Raw genomic sequence first — 12,773 nt, 5'->3', positions numbered from 1 at the left:
ATGGGGTTTTAACCCTTTAAAGGCCAGTATTTTTACACCAAAAGCATCAACACATAGCTGGACTTGATGGTAATGCACTTATTTCAGTTGCAAGGCACCTTTGAAGAAAACGATAAAAAATATCCCCGAGCAAATCTGATTCTTAATCATTCAACAGCCAAAATGGCTTGAAAATAAAGACTAATGGCACAAAATGTCCCTAGGATCTCTAATGGGTTTAAACCATGTGGTAAACCAGCTGCTTACACAGCCTAACAGCCTGTTTGAAGAGATGTATGATCTTTATGACAAGTTTAATTTGATACTTGTCAAAACCAGAAAATACTGAGTTTTACCACAGCAAAATTAAGAGTCCAAAGCACCCAATGTTGAGGGTTTTTCAGGATGAAAACTGAAAGCAAACTCTAAAAATGCACAAAAATGTTGGTACTATTTCACATTTGTGCAGTTTAGACTGTGCTCACCCCCTCAGTAGTTTTAAGCTAAAGTTTTGGTACTTTTTAACACTGACTGATCATTACAATAATGAATATAGCATTAAAACAACTGGTATCAAAAAGTGCGAACGTATAAATGAATTCACCAACCACAGGGAGAGGACATGCATCCTTCCTGCATGTTTTCACTCAGGTCATTTGCAGACAAACATCAGTTCGAACGGAGCAGCCATGCTTTATTTATCAGGACATTTAGACCAACAACAGCAAAGAAACAAGTAAATTAAAGCTCTCAACCAAACAGTCGTGGACGATGACGCGGCTCCTTCTGCTAACCCCAGAAATACACACCAGCATGTCGTACACTGAACACACTCGCCAGTCTTCTAGTTGGCTAAAACTACAAATTTAATGCAACAGGCCTGCAGAAAATCTTACCTTGAATTATTTTAATGCATCTTTGCAGGGCTGTTGCATTTATTACAAAAGACTAGCTTCTGGCTGTATTTAAGCATGGAAATATGTTCTCTGTACACACACGGAAAGCTTTTTATTCACTTTATATCCATTTAGGGCCTTCTTGTTGGCAATTTTAATCCCCAGACCAGCTGGGAAACACCTGCGTGGGTAAATGAGTCAGTTTCCTCCGAGCAAGGCAGTGAACCCTCTATTTGTGGATGCAGAACTGTATTTCTAATCTATCACTAGTATGCAAAGGGCTAGATCTGCACTGTAAGGCTGAGTTTTTTTTTGCAAAGACCAGCTTTAAAGAAAAGAAGACGCCCAGGAAGGAAGATTTTTTGATTTCTCAAGTCGGAAAGGCCATGATGAAGAGAGAACTTCACATATTCAGTAGGGACGAGCTACAGTTAACTAATGTTTGATTTTTCTGGCTAAACACGGATGAACTGTGGTTTTCTAGTGCCTGTCCTCCACATAATAATCGATATTTACAGTGACAATCTGTACAGGCGGGTCAGCATGGTGAACGTGCCAGGAGAGAATGTCAGAAATTAGTGATTCTCACAGGACAAACAATGACAGTCTTATTCTCCCTTTCATTCTTATTTTGTGTTTCCTCCCTCACACATCGATGGTTTCTCCTCTACTGCAGCATGTCCACGAAGGCGTCAAACTCGTCCATGTTCTTCTCGTAGACGGCCAGTTTCTCTGGCAGAGAATCCTGCAAAAAAAAAAAGAAAAAGAAATCAAAGTTTAGGTTTCAAAATCAGGTTTTCAAATGCAATAAAGAAAGTTTTATTTAGAGCTGGAAGAAGAAGGCGGCTACCAGGTCGTCGGCCATGGATTGCGAGCTGATGTGGAGGGACAGGCTCGCCAGCTGAGGAGGGTTCTGGAACTCGCGGTAAAACGTTCCTAAATCCATCGGCAGCAAGTCGTCTTTAGAGAAGGCTGGACGCTGTGCACGGATTAAGAAAGGGTGATCATATTAACACGCTCTCTATTTCGTTTTAGTGATAAAAATATTAAAGGGTAGTGAACACTGTCGACTTAAAACAGCCATAAACAATGAGCTTTTTCTAAAGAATGCCTGTGAAACACTGAATCAATCAATCCTTGCTTTTTTTTAAGGAAAAAAATGTTATTTCTTCATGTAGGGCTGTGAATTATCAAGCTAATCTATCTACTTCCTGTGGCAAATGCAGGGATGTAACTACTTCCTGTGGCAAATGCAGGGATGTAACTACTTCCTGTGGCAAATGCAGGGATGTAACTACTTCCTGTGGCAAGTGCAGGAATGTAACTACTTCCTGTGGCAAATGCAGGGAAGTAACTACTTCCTATGGCAAATGCAAGGATGTAACTACTTCCTGTGGCAAATGCAGGAAAGTAACTACTTCCTATGGCAAAAGCAGGGATGTAACTACTTCCTGTGGCAAAAGCAGGGATGTAACTACTTCCTGTGGCAAATGCAGGGAAGTAACTACTTCCTATGGCAAATGCAAGGATTTAACTACTTCCTGTGGCAAATGCAGGAAAGTAATTACTTCCTATGGCAAATGCAGGGATGTAACTACTTCCTATTGCATCCACAACAGGGATCTAACTACTTCCTGTGGCAAAAGCAGGGATGTAACTACTTCCTGTGGCAAAAGCAGGGATGTAACTACTTCCTATTGCATCCACAACAGGAATGTAACTACTTCCTATGGCAAAAGCAGGGATGTAACTACTTCCTATGGCAAAAGCAGGAATGTAACTACTTCCTGTGGCAAAAGCAGGGATGTAACTACTTCCTATGGCAAAAGCAGGGATCTAACTACTTCCTGTGGCAAAAGCAGGGATGTAACTACTTCCTATGGCAAAAGCAGGGATCTAACTACTTCCTATGGCAAAAGCAGGGATGTAACTACTTCCTATTGCATCCACAACAGGAATGTAACTACTTCCTATGGCAAAAGCAGGGATGTAACTACTTCCTATGGCAAAAGCAGGGATCTAACTACTTCCTGTGGCAAAAGCAGGGATGTAACTACTTCCTATTGCATCCACAACAGGAATGTAACTACTTCCTATGGCAAAAGCAGGGATGTAACTACTTCCTATGGCAAAAGCAGGGATCTAACTACTTCCTGTGGCAAAAGCAGGGATGTAACTACTTCCTATGGCAAAAGCAGGGATCTAACTACTTCCTGTGGCAAAAGCAGGGATGTAACTACTTCCTATTGCATCCACAACAGGAATGTAACTACTTCCTATGGCAAAAGCAGGGATGTAACTACTTCCTGTGGCAAAAGCAGGGATGTAACTACTTCCTATGGCAAAAGCAGGGATCTAACTACTTCCTGTGGCATCCACAAGCAGGATCTAACTACTTCCTATGGCATAAGCACTTATGAAACTACTTCCTATGGCAAAAGCAGGTATCTAACTACTTCCTGTGGCAAAAGCAGGGATGTAACTACTTCCTATGGCAAAAGCAGGAATGTAACTACTTCCTGTGGCAAAAGCAGGGATGTAACTACATCCTGAGGCAAATGCAGGGACGTAACTACTTCCTATGGCAAAAGCAGGGATCTAACTACTTCCTGTGGCAAAAGCAGGGATGTAACTACTTCCTATGGCAAAAGCAGGGATCTAACTACTTCCTGTGGCAAAAGCAGGGATGTAACTACATCCTGGGGCAAATGCAGGGATGTAACTACTTCCTGTGGCAAATGCAGGGATGTAACTACTTCCTATGGCAAAAGCAGGGATCTAACTACTTCCTGTGGCAAAAGCAGGGATCTAACTACTTCCTATGGCAAAAGCAGGGATCTAACTACTTCCTGTGGCAAAAGCAGGGATCTAACTACTTCCTGTGGCAAAAGCAGGGATGTAACTACTTCCTATGGCAAAAGCAGGAAACTTCCTGTAGGAAACTTTCCAACATTCAGGGATGTAACTACTTCCTGTGGCAAATGCAGGGATGTAACTACTTCCTATGGCAAAAGCAGGGATCTAACTACTTCCTGTGGCAAAAGCAGGAATGTAACTACTTCCTATGGCAAATGCAGGGATGTAACTACTTCCTGAGGCAAATGCAGGAAAGTAACTACTTCCTGTGGCAAATGCAGGGATGTATCTACTTCCTGAGGCAAATGCAGGAATACAACTACTTCCTGTGGCAAATGCATCCACAACAGAAATGTAGGAAATTTCCAACATTCATTTTATCTTTTGAATTATTACAATGATCAGTTAGAAAATCTGGATATTTTTACAGAAATGTAAGGACAGATCAATGACTAAACCGAACTGAAGTTTTTTTGAATAAGCAGTCAGTAATCATATCTTAACCTTCATGGACTGGTTTACTGACTTTAACACACTAAAGAGAGGTATATAAAATTCACTCAGTCATCCTTGTGTTAACTATGAACAGAAGTGAGAGCTCAGTTGAAAAAAACTTACAAAGTCGATCATGACGAAGTCGTCCTGCTGCCCTGATCCTTCTGAGCCCTGAGAGTGAAGACTGGCCTGCAGGGGGGAGGGGCAGGGCGGGGAGTCCGGAGGATGCACCTGGACACAAAGAAAATATAGATTTTTGAGGTCTAATTAAAGACAAACCACAGAATTGTGCTGTGAGAGCGTAAAAAAGTCTACCATGGGATCGTTCTCCTCTGAGTCAAGTCCTCGAGGAGCGAACGCAGCAAATGGAAGATCCAGACTCGCTGCTGTTATCTGCACAAATGTTGAGCAAAAATAAACTCAAAACATCCTCAGAGAAACGACGGTGTCAGTGAGCTTTAAAAATAGAGAGGAAAATCAAAGATTGCATGTTTATAATAAATCCAATGTACCTGTGTGCTGGGTTTGTTAACAAATGCTCCGACTTTCCTCGTGAAGGCGTTCAGAGACTCCACCGGGTCAGAGGGAGAAACACTCCGGCGTCCTTCGTCTCTCCGTCCCTCCCCGCTATTCGACAGACCGTCATCATCGCCGCTGGAAAAAAACAAGAAAATACCGTTAGCCCTTCAGACATCCTAGGGACATTTTGTGTCTTTCAGTTTTTTATTTTCAAGCCATTTCTGCTGTGTTGAATGAATAAAGCTCAAAATTTTCTTTTTTAGAATTGCTGTCTCAGTTCCTTAAATTAGCTTAAAATGGCTAAGCTGCACAAAAACCAACACATTTTTTCCTAAGGACAAAAACGGACCCATTTTGATCCCACATTTATCTCATCATAAGCTAATGCAGTCCTTTATGTTAAGATTTCACTGTATAGTTCTAGCTTTCAATTTTTAGTTTAAATATTTTTCCACCAGATGGCGCTACTTTTTTCACTTTAAAAGCATGCTGAAAAATTTCACACTTTTTCACTGCTTTCTGCAAGGGTGCCTTGCTACTAAAATGATTTGTGAAATAAGGAGATGGCAAATTGTAAAAAAAAAAAAAACACAAACAAATGAGATCACTAGAAAACATCTTAAAGCACAGAAATTAAGAACTGGACATGACTGGATATGCTTTAATCTGGAAAACATTTTAAAAAAACAGAGAAATTTCTCTCTAAATTTACAGAAACAACAAAAAATTGATCTAGAAGACCAAACAAGCCAGCACGGAGCAAGTTAACCTGCTTAATACTGATGTGAAGCAGTGCATGGAGATTTACCTGCTGCCAGGTGTGTTGGGGGCGTGCTCTACTGTCAGATGGGCGTCGGCTCCATGAGGAGGCTGATTAGGAACCAACACAACCCCGCCCTCTTTCCCAGGATGCAACGCCTGAGGATGAAGAACAAAGACAAAGAAAATTAACAGGAAATTCACAGCGTTTACAAAACTTAGACACAGTGTACTGATTGATCTTCGAGCGTTGTTTACCTGGTTGGGGTTGGCTCCGGGGTGGCAGAGCTCAGCAGCTCCCCCTAGAGCTGAAGGCTGGTATGATAACCTGGAAGTATACAGCTAGAGAGACAGAGGGAACAACAGACACAAGACGTGATGGCTTTAGGTGATAAAATATGGAGCTCTACAAATCAAACATGTAAATTGAAGCTAGACCTTCAAAATAAAGACATCAAAAAGCTGGCCCTTCAAAATAAAGACATCAGAGCACGAGAACAAGTAGATATTTACAGCATTGAACTTAACTTTCCTGTATTTCATTAAAATCAAAGAAAATAAACAGATTTAAACATGGCCTAATTTAAACTTCTAGAAGTTTCTTACTTGTTTTAAGGAATTCTGCCCAAGTTACATAAAAGGCATTAAAGATTATTTAAGATTTAAAGCTACAACTTTTTCATAGATTTGCTTAATTTTCTAAAATTCTGTTTTTACTTTGTCGTGATGGGGTACTCAGTGTAGATTACTGAGAATAAAAATGAATTTTTTCGATTGTAGTATCAGGCTGCAAAATAACAAAATTGAAAAAAAGTGAAGGGGGCCTGAATACTTTCTGAATGCACCGTATGTCTATTTATAAAGAAATAACAGGACTTTTAGAAAATAAAGGCCCTGTTTGCACTCAAACTGAATTTCTTGCTACATTTCTTAAATATCTCTTACTGACCCATGCAAAGTTTTATAATATTTCAGATTTGTTTTCACCCTTTTTTTGATGTATCTCTAAAATGTTATATTCTTGAGAGTTGAGGGCCTAAATTTGATGGTTTTTAATTTAAAAACCTCATTTCAAGACTCTCAAATTGATAGGTTAGAGGGGAAAGTCAGAAATTTAAAGTGTCAGAGGTGTAAGTGTTCAAAGAATTGTAGAGAACTGATAAATAAAATTAAATATGGGCAGAAAGATGGTTTAAAAAGTTTGACATGTTTAGGGGCAACACACACACCAAATTAAAAAAAATTGATCTGAGTGTTAAACAGTTGGGCTGGCTACACACTCGACGATGAGGGCATGGTCTGATTCAAGACTCTGCCATTGTGGTGTCATTATGGTTATTTCAGAGCCTCAAATCAGGTCGGTTATTAGACTCCACAGGACCATGCGCCACATGTCTGCAGTCTTACATGTTTTCTAAAACCGGTTCAGATTTTAAAATCATCTCGTGTGTAGCCGGCTTTAAAAGTTGTTCCACACACAGTCACACTCTCACAGTGGCCAGCAAAGACTCACAGTGTGAGTGACAAGTCCAGGAGCCAATGGGATCTGCAGACTGTCCTGGGGGAGGGGCTTAGAGAGTTTAGAGGGCGAAGGGCTCAGTGTGCACACGCACTGAGATACCACGCACACAGACGGATAGAGCGAAGGACAACCGAAAGAAAACAGACAAAGAGAGAAAAGAGAAATGAAAACAGAGGAAGTCGTAGGATAAAGACGGAGATCATGAGGAGGAGCAAAGGTTCGTTTTCTTACCTGAGAGGGGGGGGAGGTGGAGAACGAGGTGGTGCAGACTTCCTGGGAGTCCTGAACGCCTGCAAATGGTCCTCCGTCGTCCTCATCTGGAGCTCTGCACATACAGTATAATTTAGATTAATAAAGATTTTTAGGACATGGTGGTTTAAAGTAATATGATCTGATCAAAACAATCAGTTATCAGTAGAAGATAAAAGATCGATGCAAAAAAGCAAGCGGCAGTCTCCCACTGTTGCTTTGTGTTCCCAGCTTAACCTTAAGTTTTAGGGCAACAGACACCGGCCCATTAAGTACAAGAGTTTTCTTTCCTTCCTTCAACACCATCCAAGCAGAGGTTCTGCAGAAAGTCCACGACCCTAGCCATGCTCTCATCCCAAAGCTGAATCTTGACACTACAAGACTTTTAACTTGCTGGAACCGTGGAAGGAACATGAATTGTCTGACCTTTGTTACTTTCTGGATCTGTTGGGCATCAGACTCCGATCACAAGTGATCACAAGTAAGCATTTCATTTGCATTAATTGAAGGCCGCATTTGTGATCTTGTTGTCGTTGCTTATGTGTTTTTGCTTTACTTTGCTGTGTCCATTTATGTCCATTACAGTGCCTTATTCTTCATTAAAAAAACAGTGGAACTGCCGTTAAAATCAAGGTCTGGCCACTAAGTTTCTGTTATTTTACTAAATTTTGCAGACTCCTTAGCAGTCAGATTAAAGCTGGATTAATGTATCTACCTGTAGTTGCAGGGCTGTCCCATGTTTGCAGGCCGCTGGCTGCTGCAAGGAGGATCCACAAAGTGATCCACGATGATCCCCATGATGGGGGCTGACCGCTCAAACTGTCTGCAGACGACACAAGACATTTCAACCCTTAAGTTACATTCCCTTAGAGTTTTAAGCCTAGAGCAAAATGTGATCTTTATGAACCAAAATATTAGAGGGTAGAATTAAAATGTGTTTCTAGATAAAATAAGCAAAGTGAATTTTTTTTAAAGAGCCTGTGTTGCATTGCATGTGTTACCTGTTTGACATGAAGGCCAGGTTGGTGCGGTAAGCACAGGAGAGTGTGACTGTTCCCACCGGGGTGCCAACGACACCAACACGCACCGTCTGAAAACCTTAGAAAATAAACACCACAATAAACACACAAACCAGCCAAAATTACACCAGTAACTTATTTTTCATACACTTTACTGGTTATGGTTACCTTCCCCGAGCCCACCAAGCTGAACTTCACCAAAGTAGATCCTAAAACACAAAAGAAGTGGTTGAAAATGTTTTGCAGTTGCATGCAACAAGATAAAAATCTAGAAAATCTCAGCTCTGTAACAAGACTACATGATGTTTGCATTCTTTTGTTTTGAAATGAAAGTAATTTGGGTTGAATTGGTGCAGAAGTTTGCAAAGAGACTGTAGAAAATCAAACTTGGTTGATCCTGAACATCACGCTGACCTGTATAGAATGACGTAGTCGTGCCCCTGCTTTCTGGAAAGTTTGTAGGCCGGTGTTACTCTGGTGATAGCGAGCAGAGACTTCAGGAGGACGGACAGTCGGTTGTAGACCGTGTACGACACCTTGATGTCCTTATCACACCTGCAACAGAGACAAACATAATCATCATTCATTAGTCCTAAAAGCTTGGTGGTACTTCTTGTATATGCAAACTTAAACATGGAAAAATCTTCACAATTTATGAACATTTTTATGGACACTGAAGATGAGTATTTCTTCTCCATATAATGTCTTTTTCATTAATGTAGCATAAAGGCAGCAGCAAAGATTTTCAAGAGCTCTGACCAAGCGTGGTGACATATCGATTCAGAATCAAACTTTTCATTGCAGAAAGGTGGATTTTCCTGAGGCAGACATTTATGGACATACTCGCTTTATCTCTAGTGTAAAAGGTCATCAGATTTTACACAGCAGTGCTTCGGAAAATGTCACCAAAACAGAGACAGAGCAGTCCATTTATGACTTAAATAATCTGAGACCTCCACTGGTCGCTTGTTTACAAAACATAACATTAGGTGTTCGTGTGTGACAGTAACATTAATGCAGAGAGGATTAGTCACAAGTCATAACAATTCTGCACATTATGAAGTGAATTTTACAGCATCAAATGAGGAGAATGATCTGTTGTCCACAAAAATATTACAGCAGATTTCTCTCACTTTTCATTCATCTCCAGGCACCAAGTCTCCAACTCCATCGAGTCTCCCTGAGGAAGAATCAAAGCCAGAAAGATTAATGCAACAACAGTTAACTTGAATAAAATACACATGTAGTTCTTTTCTTATAATAGTTGAAACTAACACCTTCAGCAACTTTGAATATTCAAAATAACTAATATTAAACTCACTGCACAGTTTGATGACTAGAAAGTGAAAAATCCTTAAATAAAAGAGGAATAATAGTGGGATTTATTTTCTACCTCTGATGTCTTCAGGGAGATCTCAACACACATGGAGCGTCCGATGCCAGGGAGCTGGCCGGCCAGCGCCTTTTTGGCTTCATGAGTCACCTCAGGGATGTCTTTGATGGCCAAATTAAACTACAACAGACACAAATAACACTCTTAAAACAACTTTACAAGACTGATGGTTTAAACAAGTGCTGGACAAATCACTGATTTTCAATTTAATTTGGGATTTTGACATTTTACATTTATCAAGACAAGATAAATTAAACCATCACTTTGCTGCATGCAGGGTTGCTGCACTCTTTTTCCTAGTTTAAACCAGCTACATGTATGTAAATATAAACGAGTCCTGAAAGCTTAAAACAGGACTTTGTTTTACCCAATCAGAGCCCGTAGGGGACGAAGACGAGCGAGTGCAGATCTTCTCTCCGAGACGAGCCTGGACGATCACCTGGACAGTCTGCAAACACATGATATAAATGAAAAAAAAAAAAAAAAAAACATAACATTTAGTAAGAAAAAGGTACATCCACACTTAATTGCTGTGGAATCTTTTTTTGACGTTGTGGAGATCAAAAATGATGTATACCTAAAGAATATTGGTACAAAGAGAAAGTAAAAAGAAAGTTTTACATGTAAGTGAGAAAATACTGTCATAAACCCTCCCTTCAATTTTTTTTTTTTTTTTAAACCTTGGCCTTTTTTAAACACCTTTCTTTCAATAATTGGCAAACAGTCAAAATGTGGGACTGGAAGTAGAATACTTCTGTAAGAAAAACAACAGCAAACTGATAGAGGCAGTGAGAGACAAATCATTCCACTTTCAGGTTCCTTAAGATAATATTTGTGTTTTAATCGATGGGTTCTGGTGGCCAAAGGTTAAAAATAACTGAACTCACCTCTGAGAACAAGGTAAACAACAAGACCAAAAGAACATAGCGTCCCATAAAAGCTCCTGTATTGATATTTTCATGCAGCTGTAAAATCAGGACTGACCAGTGCGTCGAACTCTTTCTTACCTTCAAGGCAAAAAACTTTATAAACTTGTCCAGGTCTTTTTTATCCTGCGGACTCAGGCCACTGTCCATGTTTTCACGACCCTAAAATCAAAGACATGCTCACATCAGATCAAAATATCTTTTAAAATGACCAACAAAATATGCCCTAATTGCTTCTACTCACATTTATCTAAACCTTTCTGCTCTTTTTTTTTATACTGAAATTTTAATCTTGTCTGAGTCTCTGAGACAAAAGCTGAACTTTTTGGCAGAGTTTTTATTTCAAAATATCTATTTTTAAATAGTCTTAGTCAAGCCTTCCTCATGAAAAAAGGTAGTTGACTAACAATTTTATGCAAAGTCTTAGTCGACAAAATTAACACTGACATTCTACGTGCAGTAAGTATCCTAACACGGCATTTTAACATGTACAAAGTGGCAAATCAAATGGCATAATATCATCTAAGTATTTGACAGCGAATGCACCTTGAGAATAAATATATTGTCCTTTTGTCTGTGCATAATACTGGCAGATAACTGAACTGCAACCTATCTGGTTTTTAGTATAGAGCCTGTATCGTTGTGCTGATATTATTTTTTTCCCCTAGTAATAACAGAAAAAGTACAATAATAGCAAAAAAACTAGGGCTGAACGATTTGGGAAAATAATCTAAGTGCAATTTTTTTTACCCAATGTTGCGATTGCGATTTAATATGCGATTAAATAATAAATTCTTAATCTTGTGCATTTTCCAACAAAAACAAACAATAATTCATTACATATTATAATCCACACATTATTAGATTAAACTAGGGTTGGACAATTTTGAAAAAACATCTAACTGTGATGATTTTGACTTATTTTTAAAATCGGATATGTACTGTTGTATTGAAGGGAGAAATAATTTTAATATAATTCTAATATTTAATAAGAAAAACATACAAAACTAAAGAAAACAGGACTTTTTGGTACACTTTTCTTGCATGATACGCAATGCAAAACGTCTCTGCTGCAAAAAAAAGTTTTAAACTAGTATTTCGACACAAATTTCAGGTTAAAGAAATATTGCACCCCATGGGATTTGAAAATTGCAGCAGACCATGTTACGATTTAATCTAATTTGCGATTAATTGCCCAGCCCTACAAAAAAACAGACGTATTACAGTGATTTTTATCATATTAATCAGCTTACAAATTAGATAAAAACGGAATATGATCATTTGAAGTTAAACCTTTTAGTGGTAAAGTCTACAGTGATATGCAGATTAATATTTTGTTGGACTAGTTTTGAGTTTTTAGTTGCAAATTCAGAAGATTTAGTATGAAAATGTAAATTTCAAAGACTGCTAATGCATGAATAATATTTAAAAAAGGAGCTGAAATTGAAATAATCGCTGTAAATGGTGAGATATTGTTCAGAGCAGCATTTGTTATGATTCATGGTAGCTCACCAGCTAAATCTGGACCAAAACAAACCAAGCTACCCGCGCATGTTCCTTCCTTTATAGGCAATACAAGTGTTATCACAAGCTATACAGTCCATTTAATACAAATACAAGACTTCCTGTTAAATATTCAGTAATAATATGCTGATTTTTAACCATTTAAATCCCCCTTACAGTTCAGTTTGTGTTGAGAGCTAGTACGAGGCCTCCGTGTTGACATGTAACTGCCCCGGCATAAAATGTGGGTCAAAATGAATAACCAGCACAGTGACAGCTGACTAAAACGCTAAATATGAGCACCTTAAATTTCAGCTTAGAGCTTTACAGTCGTTTTACCAACAATGTCAGAGTATAAACGTGTCAATAAGGAGGGGCACAGGAGAGGTGACTCTGCCGTTAGCCGTTGGCTAATGCTAGCCGTTAGCTCACGACGACACAATTTCGCTCCATAATAAAAACAGTTGAACTCACATCCGCTTTTCCCTTTAAAGAGGAACTTCGGTTGAACTTAGAACAGACGACATGCAACGACGTGTTTAATGAGCATTTACACGCCTATTTTGGTGCTCAAAACGTCAGCGGCGGCTGTGCTACTTTTCTGTTTATCTTCTCCATGTCGACGTGTTTAGATAGCAGCCGTTTCTACTCGACACT

The 12,773-nt window shown here is 39.2% G+C and overlaps 1 protein-coding gene across 3 annotated transcripts; it reads right to left on the bottom strand.

The window, feature by feature from the left end:
• Positions 1–652: 652 nt before the first annotated feature.
• Positions 653–12,742, bottom strand: atg13 (ATG13 autophagy related 13 homolog (S. cerevisiae)). Of its 3 annotated transcripts, none has more exons than XM_041781509.1 (18): positions 12,591–12,742; positions 10,695–10,775; positions 10,055–10,135; positions 9,688–9,807; positions 9,428–9,474; positions 8,709–8,849; positions 8,463–8,503; positions 8,277–8,373; positions 7,991–8,098; positions 7,258–7,351; positions 7,018–7,116; positions 5,763–5,846; positions 5,554–5,663; positions 4,739–4,880; positions 4,542–4,619; positions 4,350–4,457; positions 1,726–1,854; positions 653–1,620 (listed from the first exon to the last, which is right to left on the bottom strand). In XM_041781509.1, the coding sequence occupies exons 2-18, from the start codon at positions 10,761–10,763 to the stop codon at positions 1,543–1,545; spliced, it is 1,626 nt and encodes a 541-aa protein (XP_041637443.1). In that variant the 5' UTR covers positions 10,764–10,775; positions 12,591–12,742; the 3' UTR covers positions 653–1,542. The 3 variants fall into 3 exon arrangements, with proteins under 3 accessions (XP_041637443.1, XP_041637444.1, XP_041637445.1); XM_041781510.1 differs by lacking the exon at positions 12,591–12,742 and adding an exon at positions 12,294–12,476; XM_041781511.1 differs by lacking the exon at positions 7,018–7,116.
• Between the last annotated feature and the right edge of the window lie 31 nt (positions 12,743–12,773).

Source organism: Cheilinus undulatus, linkage group 24, assembly GCF_018320785.1.
Source record: "Cheilinus undulatus linkage group 24, ASM1832078v1, whole genome shotgun sequence".
NCBI lineage: Eukaryota > Metazoa > Chordata > Actinopteri > Labriformes > Labridae > Cheilinus > Cheilinus undulatus.
The sequence above is the reverse complement of the archived record's forward strand: the minus strand, read 5'-3'. Positions and strand labels throughout refer to the sequence as shown.

What these genes read in the sequence shown, in the direction of transcription:
- atg13 (XM_041781509.1), bottom strand. Translation starts at nt 10,763, where the DNA reads ATGGACAGTGGCCTGAGTCCGCAGGATAAAAAAGACCTGGACAAGTTT. An exon ending in CTGGCCTTCATGTCAAACAG is followed by an intron (nt 8,099 to 8,276) that starts GTAACACATGCA and finishes TGTCGTCTGCAG; the next exon opens with ACAGTTTGAGCGGTCAGCCC. An exon ending in CCCAACACACCTGGCAGCAG is followed by an intron (nt 4,881 to 5,553) that starts GTAAATCTCCAT and finishes GTTTTTTTCCAG; the next exon opens with CGGCGATGATGACGGTCTGT.